The sequence below is a fragment of the Trachurus trachurus genome (genome assembly GCF_905171665.1).
Source record: "Trachurus trachurus genome assembly, chromosome: 16".
Lineage (NCBI taxonomy): Eukaryota > Metazoa > Chordata > Actinopteri > Carangiformes > Carangidae > Trachurus > Trachurus trachurus.
Window position 1 is genome coordinate 13,198,703 of NC_139902.1, and position 27,900 is coordinate 13,226,602.

General features: G+C 43.2%; 2 protein-coding genes across 2 annotated transcripts; both read left to right on the forward strand.

Moving 5' to 3' along the window:
* cacng7b (calcium channel, voltage-dependent, gamma subunit 7b) lies at positions 1–5,994 on the forward strand (the record flags this gene model as incomplete). The annotated part of the gene is made up of 5 exons (XM_083989622.1): positions 1–196; positions 622–708; positions 1,772–1,912; positions 4,719–4,864; positions 5,539–5,994. 5 exons carry the CDS (start codon positions 1–3, stop codon positions 5,992–5,994), a joined length of 1,026 nt encoding a protein of 341 aa, XP_083845748.1.
* Positions 5,995–21,637: 15,643 nt separating this feature from the next.
* On the forward strand, positions 21,638–27,900 carry cacng8b (calcium channel, voltage-dependent, gamma subunit 8b; the record flags this gene model as incomplete). Its single annotated transcript, XM_083989080.1, has 4 exons — positions 21,638–21,860; positions 25,474–25,557; positions 26,639–26,779; positions 27,104–27,900. 4 exons carry the CDS (start codon positions 21,638–21,640, stop codon positions 27,898–27,900), a joined length of 1,245 nt encoding a protein of 414 aa, XP_083845206.1.

Sequence of the window (27,900 nt, forward strand, 5' to 3'; positions counted from 1 at the left end):
ATGAGTTCGTGCAGCAGCCGTGCGCTGACCATCCTGTCCACAGTGTTTGGAGCCTGCGGGCTGCTGCTGGTGGGGGTGGCTGTGTCCACAGACTACTGGCTGATCATGGTGGAGGGCATCATCCTGCAGCAGAACCAGAGCATGGAGGTGAAGATGGCGCTGCACTCAGGCCTCTGGAGAGTGTGCTTCGTGGCTGGTAGGGACGCTACAGCGGCATGTCTGAGTCTTCAAAAATTAAAGGATAACTGTGGAAGACAGATACATGTGCACATTTTGAGATGTAAAACACACAACGCAGTCCAAACAACGCTGCTGTATGTGTGTGTGTGTGTGTGTGTGTGTGTGTGTGTGTGTGTGTGTATGCGTGCATATGCATCGTAACAGGAGCAAAACACCTAGAGAGAGGGAGACAGAGTGAGAGAGCAGGAAGGAGAGAAAAGAGAGCGAGTGAGGTTCTGGCCTCTGAAATCATAGCTGTCACAAAACATGATCGTTACCTGTGAGCAGGACTGCAGAGACCCACATGCTTTATTCTGGTTTTGTTTTCTTTCTTCATGCATCACTGACTTTCATCCTAAAAGCAAAGCCTAATATTTTTTTTTTCTGTGTGTTTCCTCACAGGATCAGAAAATGGGAGATGTGTTGCATCAGAGTACTTCACTGAACCTGATATAGAGATCACCACTGAAAACACTGCAAACATCCTCAGTGAGTAAAACATACGACAGCTCAGTGATATCACGCATCATCTGCTGTAGCTGTGAGTAACTGCACAGTCCCCCTGCTGATCGACCACAGGTACTAACATAGTATCATCAAAATCTTAATCAAGAGAAAATAAACCTTTCTCTCTTTTGATAGTGGATCAGTCATCTCCATTCAATTATTTTATCTTTTTAAAGAAATAACACCACAAGTCTCTGGTCGCAGTACTGTAGCTCCAATGAAATGAATTTCTGTTTTTCTCTATCTGACATTTTAATAAGCTGGATATATTTGGGTTTTGGATGGTTGGTTGAACAAAACAAGACATTTTAAGATGTCACATTCAATTCTGGGAAAACAGACAGGAAATTTGGCACCGCACAGTTTTCTGATGTTTTACAGAGTGAATGATTAATTAATTGTGAAAATAAGCAACAAAATGATAAACTGTGGAAATAGTAATAAGCTGATGTGCTAACATTTTTTATTCTTCAAAAGTAATCAGATGAACTGCTACCAGAAAGTAATTTGAAGTTTTTTGCCTGGGTAAATGACAAATAAGAATCTTTCACATTCAGTGCATCTGTTTCATTTTAAAATAGTATGAACAATTTTGGCAAATGTTTGCTACCTGGACCTTCCTTTCCCTGCCATATTTGTTTCAAAGACATTTTCTTTTACAATTTTTTTAAACACTAATATTATTGACAAGAAATTATTATTATCTGCTATTATAATAATAGTAGATAGAATATGAATAGTTTAAGTTGTATGTTATCTGTGTTACCGTGTTTCATAACTGAAATAGAGAAAAAAATATGAATTGAAAATAGTTGAAATGATAAAGGAAAACAGAAATTATTGAGTGATTCTCTATAATTCAGGTGGCACAGCTGTTTTCCAATATAGCTGTAAAGCATTTAAACCCTTCACATCATGGTGAGAATACTTTATATGTAAACTCTATAGTTATTACTGTCCTGACACATTATCATTAACCCTGCCAGCAGTTACCGGACGCATCCCATCAGCTTTGTTTAACCCCGTGACCTCTCCGTCCCCACAGAGATGGTGCGTACAGCCACGCCCTTCCCCATGGTGTCGCTGCTCTTTGTCTTCACGGCCTTCGTCATCAGTAACATCGGACACATCCGGCCCCAGCGCACCATCCTGGCCTTTGTGTCCGGCATCTTCTTCATCCTCTCAGGTGGGACCCCATTACTCATGTCCTGCTGTCACCACTCCCTCACTCTGTGATTGATGACTGCTGCCTGGTGTGTCCTGTGTCACACATGGAGACACTCCATCACGGCTCTATTTTTAGTGTATGATGCAGGTGTGTGGACTGTCATCAGGAAAAGGTGATGAGATTAGTCTTCATGACTCCTGCAAGGTGAGAGTTTTCTGCTCTTCTGACTTTGCCTCACTCTGGAATAAAATTGACGACACTATTGGCAACATGCTGTCCTCAGGTTTCCATGAAATATAACTAAAAAAAGTGGGAAAAACATACAATATTGCTTAAGCAGTTTTCCAGCAGGAGTTTTTGTATTGGTGTAGTTAACCCTCTTGAACAGCAGGTGGCTGTAACGCTCCCATTTCTTGTGCTCAGTGTGAAGAGAACAGACTGTCAGGAGCCAAATTGGAGCTCATGTTCTCTGAAGGCCGTTTCACTGGTACACGTATGAGAAGGAAGCAGTGCCGCAGAGCTCAGAGGAGCGTCAAACACACACTCATCCGACAGCTCCGGCTTTGCCATAGGAGAGACTCGCTGATAAAGGGTGTTGCAGAATCATAGGCATTATGTAATGGGGGAGGTTATGTAATGTTTAGAGCCTGTGCTGGAAGTGTCGCAGTGTTTCACTTTATGAGGTATTTTGATAATAGGGTGATAATAAAGGGGCAAGTGTATCAAATTGCTTTGCAGCGGTTGGATATTCTGCTGCACTAAGCCTCTCTCTTGAAACACTGCCTTCCCTACTCACCCTCTCGCCTCCCCCCCCCCCTCTTGTTCATGCAGCCTCTCCGATTCCTCTGCTTTTTCTGCCCCCCTCCCCTCCACTCAGTCACTCTCCTTTCTCTCACTTCCTACTCACTCCTTCATTCAGAGTATATTCTTTCAGCGCTCTCAGTCACTGTGGACCACTGTGGTGGTGTTTGTGGACTATTGAGTGATATGAAGCCGTTCTGCTGGCATGGCTGACAGAGTGGTCTGATAAATATTGTAGTTTGGGTCGGCTGTTTTCTGGTTAATATTACACAATTCAGAGCATCAGCAGCAGAAAGACACAGCGAGGAGCCACAGCTGTTCAGGCTCCTCTGGCAAACACACCACAGACATCTTGCGTACGCATTTGTTCTTGCAGACACTTCTTTTATTTCAAAATTTTGCTCCCTTTTGTCTCACATTTTCCCCTCTTTCATTTGCTCTCAGTGCAGTCGTGCATGTGTGCTTCCCTCCATTTTCTGCTGTTAGTTATTTAGATAAAGATGTACTTCCACTGCAGGATTGACAGCAGCACGGTTTCTGCATTTCCCATGCTTTTCAATTTTAAATCGACAACACAACCTCTTAAACCGACCATTCATGTAAAGGACATAACCGCTTGACAGCCCTGTGGTACATTTGAATATTGCAGCGAAAGCTAAAAATACTCATTTTCGCTGCTTGCAACATGCAGCTTTCTTTGAATATTGATTCTTCGATGTTGGCCATATGTTGTATCTCATGCATTTAACATTCCTGAGGCAGCGTATAGAGCATGTGAGTGTTCCTGGAAGATGAGGGGGTTTAATGTTGTATGTGTTGCTTCTGGGTGAAAAGACTATTCTGGTGGATGCTGCATGTAGGTTCTCACTGAATAGTCTTCAATACTGCGTCACACCACTTTCAATTCTGTTAAAGCTCTGTTTAAACATTCTTATTAGTACTTGAGAAAACCAATTTTTAGATACACAAATTCTTTCAGTAAAGTAAATATGACATTAAATAAGACAATAACATAACAACTTTTAATGTAAAAAACTGTAATGTAATTTAATGATTAAAGGATACAATTTGTTTGGTGAAGTTTAAATGGACGTCCTCATTACATTTATAAACCACCAATTTAAGACATGCAGGTAAGAGAAACATATGCCACTTGAATTACTTTAATAATCAACAAAATGTATTGGTTTGTTTTTTTATCTGAACAGGATATGTTCACCTGCAAAACATTCAGTGAGATTTCATTCATTTTTCATCAGATTTTTCTTGGAATATCCTGTAATACTGTAATGTAGTAGTCTTCTAAAGCTACTTTGCACCATTTTATGAGAAGGCTCAGAGATTCAAAGCACTTCAAGGTGAAGGTAAAGATGGTGGTCTGTTCTTGGGGTTAAACTCTGAAGAATGTGAAAGGGACAACACAAGACGTTTAGATGCCTTAACCAAAACCACAATCTTTCTTTAACCCACATTAACCTATAAATACTTAGAACATCCTACACTTTAACATAATCCAGGTGGAAATTGTTTCATACAAATTGGGTTTGGGGGAATTAGCTGCTGCAGAGGAGGTACCACACCAACACACTTCTACAGACTAAAAAATAAAATTAACTACTCTCCTCCATGAGAACTCATCTCTTCGTCCTATTTTTCATTAGTAAACTTTACATTGTTTTGCATCTACAGCATGAGGCAGAAGTGAAGCCATGGTATTTCATTTGTGGAATTAATTCGGTGTAATCTATCTCTCTGTCATTATGATACATGTGCACACTCATGCAAACACTGTCTCTGTGCTCTTTCTCGCGTCTCTTTATTAATGTTAGCGTTTTGGAGGCTAATTGCTTGGTGTGATCACTCCACATCCCGTCTTTCTGCCTCTCTGTCTCCGACTGTTAAACCCTCACCACAGCGGTGCAGCTGCTGTCTGGATCGCCACATAATGACCTCCCTGCTCTCACTCGTATCAGACTCTCAGTCTCTCCCTGACTCTCTGTCATTGTTAATGTGCTGTGTGCAGGCCTCAGTCTGGTGGTGGGACTTGTGCTCTACATCTCCAGCATTAACGACGAAGTGATGAACCGGCCCAGGGAGCCCGAGCAGTTTTTCAACTACTACTACGGCTGGTCCTTTGCCTTCGCTGCCTCTTCCTTCTTACTCAAAGAGGTCAGTCTTCACTCTGTGTGTGTGTGTGAGTGTGTGAGAAAGACATATTGTGTAATTATGTGGCTGTTTTCACACACATTCTGGCGTACTGCTGCTGAGTGTGCAGCCAGGTAAGATGATTAGTATTCTGGAGATAACCTGAGGTATCAGTGGTTATGACGCAAAGCTGCAGGGTTAGTGTGTGTGTCTGTGTGTGTCCTCATGTGTGCGTCCATGCGTGATGCAGTTTCATGTGAGTCCTCTGCTCATCTTAACCCCCTCGCATCCCTCCCTCCCCCTTCTCCTTCTGCTTCTTTCTCATCATCATCAGCAGCAGCAGCAGCAGCAGGGGCAGCACTGCTCTTAATGTGGTGCAGTGGACAGTTCAACAAGAACTAACCCCCTCCCCTCCTCTGCATTCCTCTCCATCTTTTTCTCCACACTCTTGTTTCCCTTTTTATGCCTTTACATCTATTTTGGATTAATAAACTCATTCTTTGTATACTTTGTATTTTCACTTCACCATTATCAGTCATTTTTAATCTCATTTCCCCAGACAAAGCTTGTAACAGTTACTTTGACGATTTATTTTGTTCCTGCAATCATTTTATTTATGTAACCGAATGCTTCTCTCGCTGTCGCATCTTATCTCCCCTCATCTCTCACTGCTATCTTTCTTCACTCACTCTTCTCAGGGGGCCGGCGTGATGTCAGTCTATCTGTTCATGAAGCGTTATGCAGAGGAGGAGATGTACCGCCCCCACCCTGCTCTCTACCACCCCCGCTTGTCTGAGAGCAGTGACTACAGCGGCCAGTTCCTGCACCCGGAGTCCTCCTGGCCCCCGCCGAAACGAGGACGGAGCACCTCGGAGGCATCCAGCGACATCTCCATCCAGCTCAACCAGGCGCCGCCAGCACCGACCAAAAGCAACCTCCAAGGAGTCATGCAGGGAAGCCCACCCTCCGGTTCCTCCTCTGCCGGGAGCTACCAAATGCCCCCTCAGTCTGCTGGATACCCCTCCACGCACACCCTGCCCAGGTCGCACTCCTCACATCCACAAGGCCAAGCTCTGCCCATGGCCATGCCTCCATCGCCCGTTCCTCCCCCGCACTATCACGCACACATGCAAATGAGTGCCTCCCCCTGTTAGGAAGAGGGAGCATCAGGGAGGGAAGGAGAGACACTGACTCCTCATAATCATGTAAAATGTACATTTAGATGTGGATGAGCATTAACGCTAAGGGTGGAAGGGAAAAAATGTAGCTTTGGATCAGTAGGAAGCAAGAACAAAAGAGGTCTCAGAGATTAAAAAAGGAAGATTTTACACCGCTGTGGTGGTTTTACAGAAATGTTGATGGACACACAGAGACAAGGAAAAAGACAAACAGGGGGAAGAAATCAAGGAGTTGTGTTTGTGAAAGAAAGAGGGACAAAAGTGTTTCCTAAAAAGACTTTAGAGGTTAGGCTGAGTGACAGAGGAAATACAGGGGAGGGAGAGTGAGGCAGGGAGAGAGCGAGGAGCTGCGGTATAATACAAAGATACTGCAGTGCTGCGGGAAATTTGTATGCACTCAGAAATGTACAATGCAAAACACTGATCACAAAGACTGAGGATACACATAGTTTTATACATACATAATTCATAAAGTACACGGATGATGTACCTTTTTACTAGAAGGTTAATGTGGTTGAATATTCTTGTCTTCTCTGAATTTCTTACATCATCAGTTCAGTTTCATGAGTCACAATGTCAAAGTAGGATTATAATATTATAAATTAAAATGTATTAGTTAACAATAAGGAGTAATTCTCAAGTGCAAGCACTGGATGTGAATGTTGTTTAACATTCGCGAAACAAAACACAGACAGAAATGGTTGATATTCTGAAATATCATGAGGAGAAATCAACTTTATGTTTTACATATTTATTTAAGATACAGATTTATAACTTCTTGTACATAAAATTGCACATGAGGACTTTGATATAGCTGTTGTAGATTATGAATGAAGCTTTGGCACAAGTCACATCAAGATGATATCTGACTCATTCTGCTTTGGATGAAGACTCTGCAACAGGCACACTACAACCAACAACACAGCCCCTGGGTGCAGTGCATGCGGGTTTGAAGGAGGAACCACCACTGATACAGAGGTCTGATGCCCTCTACTGGCCACTGTTCTGCACTGACCCTGGACCAGCCCTGGGTCTAGATCACTACTTTTTTCACGCACCCTTCCCCTCCTCACTGACCTGCACTGTATGTCACTGGGTGGTGCAGCACAGAGGGGGCTGGACTCAAGCTGGTGTCTGTGCAGAGGGAAGTTACAGTGAATGTCAGCCAGAGTGACAGGACATTTTGAGCTGTACATGGATCTAGATAAATGCTTTACAGAGCAGTTAGAAGTATTTTTTAAAGCTTAAATGCTGTTTATATATCTGGAAATCTCACATTATGAAAGTATTAGTTATTTTGCACTTAATGCTCAAAGAATACCACTGTTTGCAAAATGCAGGTCCTCTAGTTTTGACATTATATACATATATAAATACACATTAAAAGAGGCCACGGCATTATTTCAACATATTTGTGAGAGTGCATCACACCATATACTTTTTATAAGGTCTTTAAAAAATATATGTTTTGAAAATGTGATCTGAGCCATCTTGTGTTTAGGGCTGCAACTTTTGATTGTTTCCATCAAGGGCTAAATATTATTTGGATTTATTTGTTTCTATTTGGCATTTATGATCAGTATATAAACTCCCAAACCAAAAAACATTCAGTTTACCATCAAAATATGATAAATAAAAACATTATTTCACATTCTTCACATTAGAGAAACTGAAACCAGGAAATGTTTGGCTTTTTGCTCAAAAACTAACCATCAAATTGATTTTCCATTTATTTTCTTATTTCTTGTTGCAGCTTTGAATGAATGTGTAACTTAAATAAGTTCTTCCATGTACTAACTTTCTGTGTTGTAGCATTTTCTACACAAGGTAGCAGGAGGATTTTAGCCAACTTTAACTTGTTATAAATGCATTTTAGCCAGACAGGGCTAAATTGTGGTGTTGTGTGGGAAGTAATGTATACAGTACCTTCAGATGCTCTTGTAATGTAAAGCCACCGATTAAGCTGCTCATATACTGTGCAGGATGCATAAAAATAATAATTATAATCTTGATCAAGAAAAGATGGACCTGCATGTCAAAAACAGTGGTATTTGAACTTAGAATATTTATATTTTGTTTGCTTGTTTTTCAAGGCACAACATGCATAGGGATATGTCGATGTGATATATCTCTGTATGAGAATTAAACCACTGTGTCATTGTGTAATGGCTGGTTTTCATTATCACTGTGATGCTGGAGAGAGGGAAACACAGTGATGTCCTACAGATGATGTGTTGGGCAGGAATTGTAAAGATTTACAAGGGAACAAGTGAAGTGAGATCACTGAGATATCATCTTTTTTGTCTTTTTTTTTCAGGGCTTCGTTAATCGTGCATGCGATTTTTCAACACCGCCCTGTTTTTGTTTATGCAGCTGCACAAATTCATATTGAGGTGAAGCCCAGTGTAACTGCAGCCTGCTGCTGTTGGTTCAGCTGTTTCAGTTACGGGGTTAAGTGCCTTGCTCAAGGGCACCTCAGCAGTAGCTGCTGAAGAAGATCAAAGTATTTCCCTCTCTAGATTTTCCCCGCCACTAGTAAAAGCCCACCTGTCCAACCTTTAGACTACTGTCGACCCTGTCGTGACCTTTGCGACTGCGGACAGCTGAGAAGTCTTTCTGTTCTGCTCTTCTCTATCCTTTATCCTATAACTTTGCTTTTTAATGTTTCAAGCCGTTCAATAATCATTCGGTGCCTCTTAAACTGCAGCGGTTCTTTTCTTTTTCATCTCTGTACCTCTTTGTTTTTCCCTCTCTACCCGCAGCCTTTTTTTTTTGCCTCACTATTATATAAAAGGGTGTAGCTGTGCTTGCTTCTGCAGAAAGCCTAGTCTTCTTGCACACGTCCATCTTTGTTTAGAGGAAAAATGGATAAAACAAACGCTTTTCAACGCTTCAATGGAACCAATGCTGTATAATCTGGAGTTACATAATTCAATAGAAATTGTAATAAGATCACTGTTCTTGAAAGTGTTGACATCTGTCACTCACTTTCCTCTGATATACATGAATTAAACTTTTAACATGGGTTCATTTCATCCTGTCTGTTCCCTCTCTGGTTATTTTTGTTATGATGTGTTTCAAATATGCTCAACACATATTTTATTCAAATAAGTATAAATATGTTTATATAACAAGGTAAAAACTGAAAAATAACCCCTAATTGTGATGCATATCCCTGTAATAGGAGCCCGCCGTGCACTTACATTAATATAACACATAAAAAGTATTTTGTGGCTGGTCTCTGTGATATGGGGAATCATTGTGAGTGCACAGTACACTGCAGTGAACCACTGGGTGATAACCGGGCTCCCTCCTCAGTCACTGCAAGCCACCACAGCCTGAGGGCAACCATTGATCAGAGTGTTTTATGGGCGTGTGCGCTCCTGTGCGTGGCTGCGTTTGTTGGCATATGTGTTTATATATGCGTGAAGGTTAAAAATCATTCATCATAAGCAGCCTGAAACTAAAACACAGCATTAAAATATTAGAATAACTTGTAATAGTAAGTATCTTCACTGAAGGAGAGTGGGAAATCTTTCAATCAAACTTATTTCTTTCCCCAACACAGGGACATCGATGTAGAGAGAGTATCTCTTTTAATGTTTCACACAGGATGGAATTTTTTTTTGGTCAAGGTCAAAAAGAGAGTAGAGTAAAGGAGGGAGGCACGGAGGTGAACTAATAATACATGCAGAGCAACAGCCTGTTTTGGTTACTGACCAACTGGAACAGAGAGTAAATTAATGTCATATTAAAGTTTTAAAACTCATTAAAAACTATTATTTGTATTTGAGGTTTTACAGTGTGTGTGTGTTTGTATGTGCGTGACGCAGAGCGAGACTGAGAGGTGTTACATTAGGAAGTCAAACATCAAACATCCACAGGTCAATAAAACTAAAAAGCGTGAGCACTCTGCTGTCTGACTTCCAGGACCGAGAGCTGTGTGTGTGTGTGTGTGTGTGTGTGTGTGTGTGTGTGTGTGTGTGTGTGTGTGTGTGTGTTTGTACGAACATCTCTCCTGATGAATGAAGCCTGACTGCTGGTGTAAACAATTGAGATTAAATTGTGACTTGTGGTTGTTGTGCGGCCACTTATCTGTGCTTTTTACTGTGTGTGTGTTTGCTTCTGTCTCTTTTTTCTTTTGTTTGTCTGTGTATGTGTATTAGTGTGTGTTTGACTTTATGTGTGTGTGTGTGGGGGGGGGGGGGGGGGGGGGGGGGGGGGGGGTTGAGTGGATCTCTCTTTTCACCATCACCATTACTGCATGAAAGACCTGTCACTCTGTATTAGCTCTCTCCAGCTCTCCCTCTCCCCTTTCTGTGTATGTGTTTGTATGTGTGCATGTGTGTGTGTAAGAGAGAGAGAGAGAGAGAGAGAGAGAGAGAGAGAGAGTAGGAGGGAGAGAGAGAGGAAGGGGTGAACTGGACAGCAAAGCCATTTTACAGCTATTGAAGGTCATTGTCTGCTCAGTTTTGTGCATCCTAACTGCTGTGTGTGACCAGCAGCTCAGCCACTGGCTCTGTTTTTATAGATCTGATCTGTGGATGACATAATCTAGTCTATATCATAAACACAGAGATCCATCATCCTCACAGTCACGTGACTGATCATGGCAATAGTATTCAATTACCACAATTATCACACAGCTCCTGCTGAATGTCTGTCCATATGAACACATAGATATTGACCTGTAGATATTTGACTCCATGATTTAACCCCCCCCCCCCCCCCCCCCCCCCCCCCCCCCCCCCCCCTCTCTCTCTCTCTCTCTCTTTCTCTCTCTCTCCCTCTCTGCAGGGCTGCACTCGTGCTGCATTTCCCAGAACTACCAGCGCGGCCCTCATCAGCATCATCATCATCACCACAGAGGAAAAGTGTCCCACTGGCGCTCCATCGAGTCGCTCTCCAGCAAAAAAAAAAAAAATATCGACATCAATAGGCTACATAGAATACACACACACACACACACACACACACACACACACACACACACACATGTAACCTGATCATGGCTAATAGGCTACTTACAAACACACAGCCCCGCGCGCCCTGCACACGCTCCAATAAGCACATCCAGACCAGTTTCCTCAATATGAGAGAGAAGAGAAGAGGGAGAGAAGAGGAGAGGGGAGGGGTGAGGATGATGGGGGTGAGGATGGGTGTTAAACCTTCGCCGTGAGCACAACATACTGTAGTAAGAAACCGTCTCGTGTCGATTCTGACATTATCCGTCATCATTCACATCACCGTGGAGTTTTTGGTGGGATGCGACAAGTTGCTTGCGTCGGGCTCAGTGTGGGAGAAAGAGATAGCGGAGCAGACAGGCAGGCAGGCAGGCAGGCGAGCGCTCGTCCAACCGGAGGGGAGGAGGAGGAGAGGGGGGAGGAGGAGAAGGAGGGGAGGAGGTGGTGTGGAGGAGAGGAGAGGAGAGGAGAGGAGAGGGGAGGGGGACGCATTCTCTCCGAGTAGGCTACACACAAGCAGCGGCCACATCCACTGTAGACAAATCCGTGTTCAGTGACGTGTTTTTGTATCAGCCTTTTTATTTTTTATTTTTTTTCTAAATGCACGTTCAGCCCCCTTTTTTTCCTCCCAACACTGGCTGATTTAAATTTAATCAGGAATTGAACCTTCAGTCCCTTGCGAGCTTCTTATTTTTCACCAATCCCCACTCAACACCCTTCTATTTATTTATTTTTTGCCTCGGTAGACCCGTTATTCAGCCCATCCACCGTCCACCACCCCCTCTCTCTTCTTTTCTCCTCTCTTCTCTTCTTTCCCTCCATCTCCTGCTCTTTGGGAGTGCGACGCGCTGCGAATCACAGAAATTAAAAAACAAACAAACCTGCAGGTAAGACCTCTCCACGCGCTTCTTTTAATGATTATAATTTCACTGTGTCACTGTTTTTCTTTTCTTTCTTCTTTTTTTTTTACTTTGCAGCCGAGCGGATCACAGTTCATCCGGTGAGATTTTACACGCCACATTGATTTGTTTCACGTTGTCTGCAACTTAGCCCACTACTACGGAATTCACGAGGGAAAAAAAAAGATAATAATTGTCAGACTTTGTGTCATACTCTCTGAATACAGGATAATCATTTTCCCACCTTTTTTCGCGCGGGCCTATAATTATCGACTGCAATGTCTATTATGCAAACGAAAGCCTTATTATAGCTCGTTTGAAGCTCGCCTTGCATCCCCACCGCAGCTGTTAGGACTGAAATATGTTGTGTGTTGCTGAAATTCTACTTTATCCCACAATCAGGAGTTATTTCCGTGGACGTGGGTCTGCGTCTTAATGTGTGATTTGTAGCCCAGTCCACTGAGTTTTCTCTGTACCGGCCGCTTGATGCTTGCTAGGCGTCCATTTTCCACCGTGCAGCCTATGCAGGCAGGGTGATGTGTGTAGCTTACTCTGTTAATGAATGCACCGCAGTCCGCATCACTATACTTGAGCTTTGCACGCTCTCAGCCCCGTAGCTCTGCGCTTGTCTGATCACTGGTCTGCACAGCATCTGCTGCTGCTGATGCTGTGGACTCCTCGCAGTGCAGGGCCAGCATCTTTAGCTTCACGTTGGACCCGGGCCACATCATGGTATCTGATGCGTTATGGGATTCATTTTCCATTCAGCCCTACGCCGTCTCATCTCATCTCACTGGCCCTGACCTGCAACTCTGTCTTCTGACAGATCCAGAGGCAAAGGGCGCCAAAAAAACATCTGGCAGCCCCCCCTGTCAGTCATTCACTTTTCATCTCAACTCAGATGACATATCTTGGGCTGAAGGTGGGAATGAAATGTCTGGAGATGCTATAGGAAGGTTCACTGCAGCACTCAGGAGTTACACTGTCACAGGACGAGGTGGTGAGTTATACCTGTCCTCAGTGAGGCTGCAGACCATGACAGGTGCAACTCTGAGTGAACAATCTCATGTGAAATACCTTGTTGTGCTCGTTTGCAGTCTTGGTGACTATATTGCACAGACATTTCCCCACAGAGCTGAGCTTTGGATTCAGGTGCTGCATCTCTTCAGCAGCTACAGAAGGACCGTCTCTTCTTTTTCTGTCAGCCTTAATGCCCATGAGCACCTGCCCCCTTATGGTTTTAATGCAGATCCACTCGGCTCGCGCTGGATGTGGGCAGCGTCACAGGTTTACTGTTGAACTTCTGACTATGTAGATTATCCCACTGGTGTGTGAAGTGCCTGTGTCAGAGTGTGGGCGCTGCCTGCCAGCTCAATAGTAATCTTTGCACTATTTTTTACTACTATTTTGAATGCAATTAGTAAAGAGCTGATTGTGGATGAGAAACTTAACAGTAGGCCTACATTAATTAACTGCTTTTCCACGCCACTCTGTAAATGCATCATAAACATATATGGAGTTCACACAGTTATTGTAATAACTGAAGTATTATGAGTTTTCATGATAGGAGAAATGAAAAGTTAAATGTCACACACTCTTGTGTCTGAAAGAACATGTGCAGTGACAGATCACGTGTTGTCTGCACAGTGATGACAAAGTGTAACTCTTGGAGTCACAGCACTGCCACTGACTGCTCACCTCCCAGTGAATCTCTCATTGAGGTGTGGTTGTGTTAGTCACGCCCCCTCAGCCCCTCCGCCTCCCACATACTTAAACATAGTCCTTACTATGTGTGTGATGCGTTGTGTTTGCCTTTGATGATCGTTTCCTGTGGATGTTGGAATACTTTCAAAACTCAGGCGGCTCTCAGATCTGCTGTTTACGCTGTAAGGTGACTCATTGCAGTCAATACTGGTGCGTAGCCCACACAGGCTCTAGTTGTGTCTAAGCGCTGGCCAAATCATAATCATCTAATGCACACGAGGCCCAGAACAATTGGAAAGACTCTATGTAACTTGTGAATGTTTCCACTTGTTTTGGCTCGCTGCTCCACTCATTTCATACTGTATTTGGTTTGGCGGACTCATCTCCACTCACACTCTGTTTCTCTTAGGAGGAGCAGCTCTGCAATCATCACATCTGTCATGTAGCTATTGTTCAGGAGATCAATGCCGCTGCTGCAATTTTCTTGATGGTACCAGATACCTCAAGATCATCTCAGGGTCCCGTAACAAATGAAATCAGCAAAAACGTATTACATTACTGTGTATAGCTTATGACCTCAGCACCATTCACTAACACAAACTCCTTATTTATTTACTTGTTGATAAAGTCTGAACCTGCAATTGTACCAAATTGAATTCAGATTAAACACAGGTTTGCTGCATTTGCAGATGCAGTACATCACATTATAATTCCAGTGAGCAGAGGCTTTTACTTTTATCCACAGATTTCTAATTGACTCCTGTCTCAGTGGCCGTGGCCCGTGCATCAATTAACCTCCAGCTTCTGTGTTTTTAAGTTAGCGCACCCTCTGAAATCCAGGCTGTAAGAGCCTGTGACTGAAGCGTATCGTGTCAGTGATCTATTGTACACTGACCTGTCTGTGTGCAGAGGCATGCAGCGTAAACATAAAACAGACACAGGGGTTAGCATGTCTGACAGGCAAGCATGCTCACTGGACTGGAGATACACAAAACGGGACCTGTGATTACTAAACACAACTGAGTGTATCTGTGGCTGTTAGTCTGAGTTGTGTAAAATATTGAAATTCATTAGATAAAACTTCATCAGCATTTTTTTTAACCATTTACAGGATTTATGTCAATTAGATTGATCATATCTGAGGTGCAGACCCTTTGAGTTTGGGTCTTGCACTCCAGTATTATGCTAACAGTTAAATGAATGAATGAATGACATGCCTGTAAACTTGTCTCTTAGTGATGAGAAGATTGAACAGAAAACTGAAGATTGACCTAACAAAACATCACAAGACATCGCTCATTCCATCCGCTCTGCTTGCTTATGAAAACTATGAGATGTGGTGAAAGCAAGTAGACGAGTGGAAAGATTCTTTGGACCTTTTTGAAATTATGAATATGAGTGATTTGTTAGAGACAGGTGACAGGGTATATGTCATTGTCAAAGCTGGAGAGGTTAGCTTAGCATGAAGACTGGAAACAGGGAGAAAGCGTTGGCTTGGGTCTGTCCAATGGTAGAAAATTCTTAGTAGCAGCGCTTGTAAAGCTGAATAATTGTCACATTCAAGCTTTAGTTAAGTTGTAGTTTTACACTCAGGTGTTAGAACTACTTTTCTTGGCCGGCCGCAGTGACTCCCTGGAGTCACTTTCAGTGATGACAGGACTCCCATGAAGTTTCCATGCCCAGCCAAGGAATACAAAGCCAGTGCCAAACGGCAGTTAATTAAGCTTAGCATAAAGACAGAGTAGCAATCCACTCATCTTTTCCCAGTAAGGAAACAAATAAGTGCATAGGGCTGAGATATAGAAATGACCAAGACCATGACAAACTGCTTCCAGGCAATAATGAACCGTTGGTAATTGGCTCATTATTATTTAGGTAGTTTATAATCAGGAATACCAAATATTCTCCTTTGACCTCACATGAGAGGATGTGTTGCTCGTCTGTTCTGTGTCACGTAAATTAAATACGATCTTTATGATTTTAAATTTTGTCTGGATGTCAACCTGGAAAACCGTAACAGGCCTTTTTCACTGTACACTGATCCAGACCAAATGATTAATTTGTTCATTAAGACATAATGGAAATAAATGTCAGTTGCTGTCCTTGCTGGACTGTTGGAATTTACAGCAGACATGTTTTTCAACCTTCAGTGAATTTTCTGACATGTTGTAGATTAAACTATTAATTAATAATGATAATCGTTATTAGCGTCAGCCCTGCAGCCTATATTAGGGGCTACTGCATTTTCTTGTTTTTTTCCCCAGGAAAATTTCTTCCTCCTCCTCATGTGGTAATTGTTGTATACATATCTGAATGATAAATTAACAACACATTTGTTCCTGCTTAAAAAACGTGAATTTAAGGTGCCGTATACCTTAGGTCTACTGCTGGAGAGTACATTCACAGTGAATATGGGGTGCTTTTATGCATGTGCATGGTTGCACGTGCACATGTGTTTAAGCATATGTTCATGAGTTCATGAGCGTCAGGTCATCCAGAGACACTTTATTTTTGGAGCCTCTTAGACCAAGGTGTTACTGTCACTGCCTCCTCAGGCTGTTCTGCTCAGACAGGCAGAGACTTGGTCACATGCAGTCTGAGGATCTTGGTGGACTCTTCACATGAGCTTAATGGCAGTTCTCCTCTGCTTTGAAGTGCCTTTTAAAGATGACCTATTTTATGATTTTATTGTCATCATTTTGACAGTTGTGGGGGTTTGAGGCTGCATATGCGCTTGCATGCCAAAGGTTTGTTTGCGTGTTGATCTTTTTCTGTGCACCTGTGTGTGTGTGTGTGTACGTTTGTGCCAGTGTGTGTGTGGGTGTGTGTCTGCCAGCTGCGGGATCTCAGCAATAAGCTCAGGTGTGGATTTTTCTCATGATTAAGGAGGAAAATCATCTCGGTCACTGCTCTGAATATTTAGGCATGTTTTCTTAATGTTCACTGCTGGCATCAAGCACTCAGAATAGAATACGCTGCTTTTATTTTTAGAGCTGTCATCACAAGTAGGCCTAGTGCTTTTTTTTCTTCTCTTGGTCAAGCAATCAGCATTAGCTTATGTCATTTCCACTAACTGCAATTCTGACTGTAGTCATTTGGAAATGAGACATATCTCTTCTCCCTGACATGCGATGCTCAACGTGGTGGTGTTTTGTTGTGTATCTACAGTGGAAATATTCCCACATGCCCACACAAGACCATTGCCTTTCACATGTGTGGAAAAATTTATTACAAATGTCATAATTTATTCAACAAGCAGTTTGGTAGTTGATTTATGCAATGAATAGCTAATGGAGCAGCTGCTACAAAATTCAAATCTCCTGTGTGATTTATGACTGCATTATTGGAGCCACAACTCAATGGGTCTGCTTGTATTTTACACAAGTAAGGTTTTCTGTCATGCTGGCGATGAGTCACGCAGGTAGATCTGATTACAACTGAAGTTTTCTGACAAGTGAGAGCCTGGTCCTGTAATGGTTCCTGCAGCTCCCAAAGCTATGCTCTTGGCCTTTGTTACTGCAGTACATCCTGCTGCAGCTTATTGGTCTGAGTGAAACACACTATACGAGCAACACTATAAGGGTAAGTCCTCTCTCATGGGAAAAGGAAACATTTAGTCCTGTCCTATGTTTGATCCAGCAATGTAAATCTGAAATTACCCAGAAATGACCCCAAATCTATTGCTATTAGACACTATTGGGAAAAATCTGGCATAGTGAAGAAGTCTGAATCGTAGGTTTGTTAGAGGATCGCTCTGCAGATTTAGCACTGTACTTTTACAACATAATTGGACTGATGATGAACAGAAAAGAATGAAACTTGATGTAGCACCACCAGAGATAATGTCATTTTTATTCCACAAAGTCTTCACTGAGAGGCTGGGTTATGCTAGTGGCAGTAGCCTTGAGCCATCCTGATGCACAGCTGAGGAGTGGGCTGCAGACGTTTTGCTGAGCTTTTCAAATTTGTAGTCTTTAGACCCAAACCTACACTTCCTGGAACAATCTATCAGACCAGAATCTCTTAAAGACTCACGTCCTCCAAGAGTCCTCTCCTGACACACCAACACCTGAACATGCATAATATTGTGCTCTTTTGATGCACTGCTTTACCTGATCCCCTTGCACTTACTGAATGTAATGCATTTGATTTGTAAGTAAGCGACATCACGTGAGCCAGTTTATTAAATTTACCATCTCCCTGGAGCCACAACAGTTTGATTCATTTTTTTTCATAGATGCAGAAGTACACCCCAAAACCTGTAAAAAACAACAACAGTAATTTAATGCAAAACCCCCTTCCTGCAGTGCACAGACTGCAATTCACACTATCATACCGTCAGCCCACCACCATACAGCGATACAGTCCCTTAGTCTAACCAATTTGTTTAAACTCTTATACTTTCTGTCTTTTTCCTGCCCTCTTGTTCCTTCACGCTCTCTTGGTCCTATTCCCCTCGTTCCCTCTCTCTTAATTATTGGTGGAAAAAAGAAATTACAGATAATTAAATGACAATTATGATCTCCTGCACAGGGGAGTTTTTGCTACAGGGAATAACTTAGTAGGTTACTCTTAAGGTCATTCATTAAATACTGGAGTCAAAGACCACACACACACACACACACACACACACACACACACACACACACACACACACACACACACACACACACACACACACTAGATACTACATTTTTAGGGGCATGGAGATAGTGTAATCCCCTTCTGGACAAGTATTTTCCTCAGGGAGAGGCAGTATGTTGATAGGGTTGGAAGGTCATGGAGCACACACGCACACACACACACACACACACACACACATGCACACGCACTGCACACACGCACACGCACTGCACACACACACACACATACACATGCATAATCACATTCACTTGTTTGCTTGCACATATGAATCCACAATGTATAAATAAGCTGCACAGTGGTGGTGTCATTTGACAGTTTACATAATAAGGAGCCTGAACATAGAGATACGAGGCTAACTGTCTAATGGAGGGGAGCTGAGGGGAACATTACTGGGATTCAATAAGATTGGACTAGACCCATCCTCAGATGCTCTGGAAACGTGCACACACACACACACACACACACACGGGGGCATAAAAAAAAAATACACATACAACACACCGTCTCTCCTTCCATCTCTCCTTCTGTCTCTGAGGCAGCTCTGTTTTGGGTCTCACAATGCAAACAGGATGTAACCTATTTTGATCACGGTGCCATATTGCATCATAAAATATTAACAAACTTGACTGCACTGCATTATGTCGGCTAAATAATGTTTGCTGAATAATGGGTGTTGCTTCATCTGCACATTTTTTTTAAAATGTATCCAGAAAAGACTGCGTATTCATGTGTATTTATAAGTGCACGTGTATGTGTGTGTGTGTGTGTGTGTGTGTGTCTGGGAGCATCTGTGTCGCAGTGGTCACACACAAATCTATTGATAGAGCATTAGCGCACTGGTCTGCCTGTCTCTCTGTCTGTCTGGGCTTTCAGAGTCAACACTCATGTGTGACTAGTGACTTGAAATATCCCCCTCGTTTCTGCCTCTTTCTCTCCCGTCTCTCTTTCTTCTCTGTCCTCTCCCTGCTCTGCTCTCTCTGTTTCTTTCTCCCTCTATCTCTTGCCTGCCCCTCTCCTCCTCTCCCCGCCGCCCCCCCTCGCTCTATGCTGATCCAGACTTTGGAATTCAATGTTGCTATGGTAACAATGTCGGGTTGGTCCTCTCTGCCTCCCCCTCTTGCTCCTCTTATTCAGACTAGATGCAGTAGAGCTACAACTCGCTCTGGAGTCATTCAGTCTTTAGCCTGTAACACTGTCACTACTATAATTACTATTTTTAGTTTTAACACGGCAACAGCATGGTGGTTTGACATAATGAAAGTCTAACGGGATTAACAGCTGGGAGGACAGGTCATTGAACTGAGGGACAGACAATTAAGTTTGTTTTCATGGTAAACTACACAATTCAAGTGATTTTCAAACACCAAAAAGCAGAGACTATTACGCTAGCGTACAATGATAAGGTAGCCTACACGGTGCTAACATGCTCACAATGATAATGCTAACATGCTGATTTTAAGCAGGCAGGCGAAAAATGTTCACAAAATCTCAATTTTGCACGTTAGCATGTTGACATTTGCTGTCTGTAAATCAAGTGTTGAACAGATCATAATTTTGACCTCTTAATGGTGCTAAAGAAAAAGCCAGTGGAGTGATTAGCTTACAACTCTGAACATGAACATGTGTGTATGCAGTCCAGCCAACAGATGTTGAAATATCAGAGTCTGACACTGTCATCCCTGGAGCCATGTTCATAGCATGTCTAAATGCATCTCAAATGTGGATTTGCTGCCTTATTTGGTTTTATGGGATATGTCACCTTATGGACTTTTGGTTGGACAAGATTAGAAGTCTTAATATCATCAGGTATCAGAGCATTGTGAAGTGCAGAAATTACTATTTTCTGACATTTTTAGTCCAAACTGTTGATTTATTGTGAAAATAAATCCCTTCAACCTTTATTTGTACAGGACGGTTCAATGAGAGAAGGTTACTTTCTCCTCTATGTGTGAACACAGGGCAGTAAAAGCAAAGGCAAACATGAAAATGGGTAAAGGGTAGGACTAGTCGAAGCCCCAAGAAATCGATTACACTTATGATTTTTCTACTTAAATAGTTTGGAATAAAGACAATGAGCATATCTGGCCTGATAGTACTTCTGTAAATAAACTAATCAAATGCATTGCATGTCTGTCTTTTGCTCTCTTTTGTGTGCAGCTGCAGAGCAGTGACCATGGGCTCTCTGGTTGAAGCTTCCTGCTAACAGCAGACGGACAGAGAGCGGAACGACCGTTCAAGCCGCAGCCTCCTCCGACACCACCTTTCCACTGAGGAAGACTAAGGAGAGAGAAGAACAGAAAGAGGCAAAAGAGAGGGAACAAGTGCAAAAAAGGAGAGAGGGGAGCGGGTGAGAACAGTCGATGGATGCTGTCCGGATTGAGGGGACAGCACGTTCTTCACTGACGAGGAAAAGAAAGATTTCAAAATTGAGTCGAAGGATAGAAACTCGCCGTCAGGTAAAGTCTCACTTTGTCACACTTTGCTGCTGTTGTTTTAACATGTTAAAAACTCCAACACTTTCAATTTATTCAGCGTGAAAGGGAAACTTTTTTTTTTAAGCATGTTTTTTTAATTGATAGGGTATTAGAGAGAGAGATTAGGGAAATGGGAGGAGAGAGAGGGGGAATGACATGCAGCAAAGGGCCGCTTGAGTCGGAATTCGATACAGGGCCGGCTGCAGCGAGGACTATAGCCCCTGCACACGGGACGCCTGCTCCAACTGAGCTAAGCGACGGCCCAAACTTTTTGAAAGTTAATGGAGTAAAAAATATCTAGCAACTATAGACAACGAAGGGAAGTTTTCTAACAACTTAGACATGTACAATATGAGCTGTGAGCGAGTTGCATGACGACTTTTAACAGGTTCAAATTAATCTTATGTTAGAGTTTCATCTTGTGTGTCTGCACATGTACGTTTGTATGTGTGTGTGTGTGTGTGTGTGTGTGTGTGTGTGTTTGCGTATTCATCTCCACTCCTTCTGATACTGAGGGGGAGAACGGTGTCAGGGTCATGAATATGGAATAGACTGAGATTGGGAGGGTGTGATCCGTTGTGTTTCACATCAATTCTGTCTTGTTAAGCGGAGTCAGCAGAGTCATCCAACTCTCCTCCAAGGACACATCACAGACCCACTTATACACCTCCCACACCCGCCTCTTCCTGACTCCCGTCTTTTCTCATCAACTCCCTTCCTCCCTCCCACCGGTGCCCCTCACCTTTTCCTGCCCCTCATCATATCACCTGAACCTTGGCTGTCTCTCTTTTCTTTGATAAACTTCACTTTGTGTATGATTGCAAACACACTTGTTCTCTAACACCTATTTATTCTCTCTCTTTCCAAACATTCACCTTCTTCCTCTTCTCCTTCCCGTCCCTTCTGCCTGTATCTCTCCTCTCTCTCTGAAGGCATGGTGTGTGAGAAGGGGATCCAGATCCTTCTCACCACCGTGGGGGCATTCGCTGCCTTCGGCCTGATGACGGTGGCAATAGGGACGGACTACTGGCTGTATTCCCGTGCCCTCATCTGCAACAGCACAGCCAACGTCACCCAGGACGACCCCCACAACAAGGACAAGAAGGACCCTGGGGCACTCACCCACTCTGGACTGTGGAGGATATGCTGCCTGGAAGGTAGAGAATAAGCTGAAGGAGATATTATGGGTCTGTTGTTGGGATTTAGAGTGATGGGGATGCACGTTGGAACAAGCTTGCTTTGGTCGATGCTGCTAATTTTAGTTTAGAGTCTGCAGTGAAGTCTGGCATAGGACTGTAGGCTGGCTCTGGTAACAGTCTTAACACTTAATGTGGATCCACATGTAGACTAGATCCTCTTGCCTTGTTCTTTCAAATTGTATTCATCTTATTTCTGGTAACAGAGAATAAAGTTGTGGGGTGGTAGGGCATTTTACATGAAATGACACAACTCACAGTTGGAGCGTTTCCATGTCCCAGATGGGCATGAAATGTCAGACAAAGTCAAAAGTGCGAGCGAGTGTACACAAAATAATATGCAATGAGAAGCCAACTCCAAAGTTGCACATCAGTGAGAAACATCATTTACATCATCACAGTCGGACTGGGAAAGAAATTCGGCCTTTGACTTATTCACTGTGACCAGTCTCTCGAATGGCACTGACAGAGTTGGTAGAAAACTTTGTGGATGTTTTGACGGTCCACCAGCTTAATGATTTGGATTTGGTTGTCCCTATGATGTGTCTGCCTCTGATCCGGTCCTATAAATCTTATATTTTCTATATATTTCTGTGGAGGCATGCACATCAAACAAAGATCAGAAAAGCTCAGATTACAACACATTCATAAAGACTGTATCTTCCTTCTATGCTCAGGATGCACTGAAAATGGGTGTTTGCTTCCTTAAAGTTTTTATGGTATGAGGAATTCAAGAAGTTTTTGCAATGGGAAATCAAAGTGGTGAAAACCACTTCCAAAGCCAATAGCTCCTCCCATTCCTATTTGCTTCAGTTTTTCTTGGAGGATAGCTCAGATGGAGCTGTGAGGGTTAGGATGTGTGTGACTGTGAAGTGGTGCTCAGAGGACGAGAGCAGCTGGACCATTTATCCACTGCCAATGTAGACAGCAGATGTATTTACTTATATTACAGATCATCAAAAAACATAGGGTCACTCATTTCATCACAGTGTGAAATAAATATTTCTGCATTTAGGCTTTCTGCTATGACAAGTATTGGACTGTTTAACTAGGTTGGTGCATAGTGAGGTCGCTGTAAACACAACAGAAACTTGGAAGCTTGGAAAGCCGCAACACTAGAGTAAGATCAGTAATCATTATTAGCATCAACATATGCACATTTTTTTGGTATCTGTTCGACCATGCCATAGTGGCAAAACAACAGTTTTGCATAATTGCATTGAAATTACATGATACTGGAGCATAACCTTCACTCAAAATATCCATTAATCATTGTCTTTGGTTCAGGCTGCAGTAATTTCATTAAAGTGATTAAACAACAGGCCCACGTTCACCCACCAACTTCTCATTCCCAGTGGCAGAAGGTACAGAAAGTGGCTGCAGCCATCTCTCCATCTTTAGTTTGTCGCTGCAACACAAGCTGCTAAGTCATTATACATTACACTGACTGGCTGACACTCAACAGGAAAGGCTGAGCTGGAGTGAAGCAGCTACAGCCAACGGGCTGGTGTGAGTTAGCGGTCTGTGCCTTTGCTCCCATAGAAACGGAGGTGGAGGATCTTCTGTCTCCAGGAAAAACCTCCTGGCTCTCCTCATACAGCAGACCCGGCCCATCCTGTGCTTGGTCATTGTACAAAGCTAATTTGTCCTCATCTCTAAGCTTCCTGATAGCAAAGCAGCCAATTAGAGATAAGCTCTAGCCCTTGCAGCTCTTCTGCAGTGCACCCCCACCCACTCCCTCCATTGCCTCACTCTTTCAGTTTCTCCACTTGCTATCCCTCTGTCTCACTCCCCCAAACATTACATTTCATCTTTCACTGGTTTCTTCTTCTTCTTTCCCTCCTTGTCATATTATTCCTTTTCTCTTTCAGTCTTTTCTCTCACATTGTGGTGCAGTAAAGCAGACAGTGTCTTGGCATGGCTTAGAGGTCAAGTATCCTTGATGTCTGTGGAGTGTTCAGCCAAGATAGATGCTCAGTAGTCGTGCAGTGATGCAGTGAGGTGTAGCTGGGGTGGAAATGCAGGACATGCTAGCTCTGAAAGATTTATGCCTGCGGGTGGGTGGCACATTATGCTGGGGATAGAGATGTGTCCTGTCGTCCTCTCCAGAGCTTTGCAGGTTTACTGCAGGTGGGGTTACACTGAATTACCTGCCACTGATCGTTTCCTTTAATTTGTAGGATTTTTGTTCTGTAGCACAGAAAATCTTCAGCAGCGCATTCATTCAGGTCATTCAGAGAATATGAATAAGAGAATAACAGTTGGGATTAATAGTTACTTTCAGATTAATAATAGCGATAAAAAAATATTATCGCTATCTTTATTGATTTGGAATGTATACAAATAATATACATTAACATACGTTTACACAATTAGAAATGTGATGGAGAGTTACACAAACTCTCAAGGGCAAAGATTACATCACACTAATCCATTAAAAAGAGAAGCGGAAAATCACAAATCATTAAAACTGAGAAGCGAAAAATATTTTATAAATGAATTTAAATTTGCATTGATAAACTTTTTTTTGTCTCCTTTCCAACTCCAATAAAAATCTCAAGAACCTTCAAATTTATCTTATTTTCAGGAGGCATGACCCTGACTAGGTTTACTGTAATTACCTGATATAATATATAACGTTTTTGACTCCACCTTGACCGGCCATCAGTAAAAAAAATGCACCGTGTGCATAGAAATAAATACTTATTTCTGGCCTGGACTAATACTTTGATATGTGTTTAGGCATGTGCATATTCTACACATTCATTTGATTAGGATTATGAATGCAGAACCTTTAGCTGCAATACATATGCATTTTTTTCATCAGTGCACTGGTACTTTGACTTAAAGACATACAGTAAGGCTCTGAAATACCACTGTCACCACTGGGGTTTTAGAAACTTGAGAGAGTCTGTCAAAGTTATGAATTCATGCCACTGTTTTTAAAAAGTTGAGGGCATGTTTCACCTGTGTCTCAGGCTACTAACACTGTGGCTCAACTGATGCCCCGCCTCCTTTGTACCTCCATCTGTTTCTTTACAGACCAACCTGTGGAAATATAAGAGCTGTGAGAAAGAGACCAGCTCACCCCACATCTGTCCGTTTCTCCCTCCGTCTGTGTCTCTTCATTCCATACTCCATCTCTCTCACAATCCATCCATCAGCAACAGTGGTGTGCTGTCATCGTCGTGCGTGCATCCCTCCGTCCGTCTGTCTGTCCACATGCAAGACCCCAGCGGGTACTTATCTGTCTGTCTGCCTGTGTGTCTACATACTTGTATATACTGTACTTGTACATGTGTGTATGTGATGTTACTAACCTCCATTTCCTAGAAGAACCATTAACTTGAGTGATGTTCTTTATCAATGTGTTGAAGTTTATCATCAGGCACATACTGTATATATGCTTGGAGTAAAAAGGAGGATTTTTCTAGCACAGATATGACTGTGTTGTGGTGTCAATCAGTTTGTCTCTCTGGAGGATATTTGCTGTTCTCTTCCTCTTAAGGCTGCAGTTATGAGTTCTTGTCTTTTGTTGTGTCTGGTCACCGCTGTTTCTCCTCTTATATCCCAGGAGTGAAGAGAGGAGTGTGTTCTCAAATCAACCACTTCCCAGAGGATGCAGACTTTGACCATGACGGGGCAGAGTACGTCCTACGTAAGTTGAAAGCAGCGTTACAAGGCACGGATGATGAGGGAGAAGGAGGCTTTTGCTACAAAGCAGAGAAACGAGGAGAAAATAAGCCTAAACCTGCTCTCCATAACCTGTTAAGCTCTGTGTTTTTATTGCTCACTCCTCAGACGATAATCTCAGCAAGAAATAAACACACGAGCATGTGCACAGAAAGTGATGAGAGATGGGGGTGCCCTAGTTGTACCCAGTGCCCTGCAGTGGTATCTTTCTTCTCCATGTTATGCTACATGTGTGCCCATGCATCCATAAGGAAAAGCTTGTGTTCTGTTTACAATGTTGCAGAGACATTTTGCTGGCATTTAGGTGGCATTTTCTCTCCCGTGGCCTAGTTGTCCTAGATGAGAGAAGAGTGTGTTTGCGTGTGTGTGTGTTCACTTGTGCATGTGTGTGTATGGTTGGCAGACTTCCTGAAAGCACAAGGCCACATGGGAAGGGTTTGATTCAATCATGTGCCTAGAACTTAAGTAATTAATTTCCTCACTGAGTATTATGTGTTTGAATGGAGCTTTAACTTTAACCGTGTTTTCCTTTCTTGTGGCTGTTACTCAGCCTCTTGCCTCCTCATCTAGCCTCAAACCAAAAAATACAACAGAAAAACAACTGCTAGATTATTTTTTAAAGTGTAACCAAGCCTGTTTTAATAGAGACATCAGTCAAAAATATAACCACAATCTGATGCTGCGGCCGCACACAGCAGCGGCAGTAATAACAGTTGTTGAGGAAATAGACTGTTCCCTCGTTCATAGGCGCATTTTTGATAAATACATTGTGTTTGCTGTGACTGCCTCACGATAAAAGCCACCAGTTGAATCCTCCAGCAGCAAGCATCAGCAGTCGTCTGCATTAGCAGTTACTCTACAGCTGTGACAGGGTGAGTGAGTGAAGGAGAGTGAACAGTGAGAAGATAAAATGAGAAACAATAGTGCTGCGTTACTTCCCAGAAAAAATGTAATTATAACTCTAAGACAAGTCAGATATTGTCCTATTGTCCTGTTGTTACCTTTCTTGTTTTTGCTGTTTACCATGACTCTTATCTTCTGCTCAGGGGTAGTCAGGGCTTCCAACATCTTCCCGATCCTCAGTGCCATCCTGCTGCTGATGGGAGGGGTGTGCATCGCTGCTAGTCGTTTCTATAAGAGCAAAAGGAACATCATCCTGGGGGCAGGAATCCTCTTTGTGGCTGCAGGTATGTGCATCCGTGTATATTATAAGTACATGTGCTCGCTTGTCTCCATGAAGTGTATGTCTGCGTGTGTGAGCAGTTGTCTGGAGAACATCACATGCCATAACAGTTTTTATGCTTTGTTTCAGAGTGTCGACTTATGTTTAGACTATTCTGTCAGTTTAATAGAGGTTTTTACATTCACCATCCCTTCCCCATCGTGCCAGTAGTCTCTACTGAGAATGTCACAAATCATTACGTCAAACAAATGTTTCATTAACACTGTAAGCTGGTCTTTCTGAGTCTACTCAGCTCTTTTATAAACACTATATGTCTTTACTCTCTCAGGTCTGAGTAACATAATTGGCGTGATCGTGTACATCTCGGCTGCACTGGGGGACATCTCTCCTAAGAAGGATGAGGATAAGAAGTGGCAGTACTCCTACGGTTGGTCCTTTTATTTCGGAGGCCTGTCCTTTATCATGGCCGAGATGGTCGGGGTGCTGGCCGTCAACATCTACATCGAGAAGAACAAGGAGCTGCGCTGCCGCTCGCGCACCGACATTTTCAAGAGCACCACACACGCCATGCTCCGCCTGCCCAGCTATCGCTTCCGTCGCAGATCCCGCTCCTCGTCCCGTTCCACTGACCCCTCCCGCTCCCGAGACCCCTCGCCTGTAGGAGGAGGCGGGGGCAAGAACTTTGGCCTGCCCCCATCTGCGCTGCTTTCCCAGGGCCCCATCTCAGTGTCCACTTTACCGAACCCCCACTCTCGCTCCCACACGGCCCTGGCTGGAGGCGACATCTCTCTCTACACGTTGTCCCGTGACCCCAAACTGGGGGGTTTACCGCCCATGTATGGAACGGTGGACAGGGCCACGCTCTACCAGCTCCACAACTGCTTCCCAAAGGATGGAGGTGGAGGGGGAGTGATGATGAGCGGTACACTCCCCTCGCTTAAGTCCCACAATCCTTCAAATTCTTCCAACTCAAATGCGCCAATGCCCAACTCTGTGGGCTCCGGGCCTCCACCCTTCACCTCATCCACAGTAGACAGGGAGCGAGGGATGGGGACTCTGGACAGGCTGAAGGGAGACAGGGAGAGCAACTCTAATACCCTCAATAGGAAGACAACGCCTGTGTAA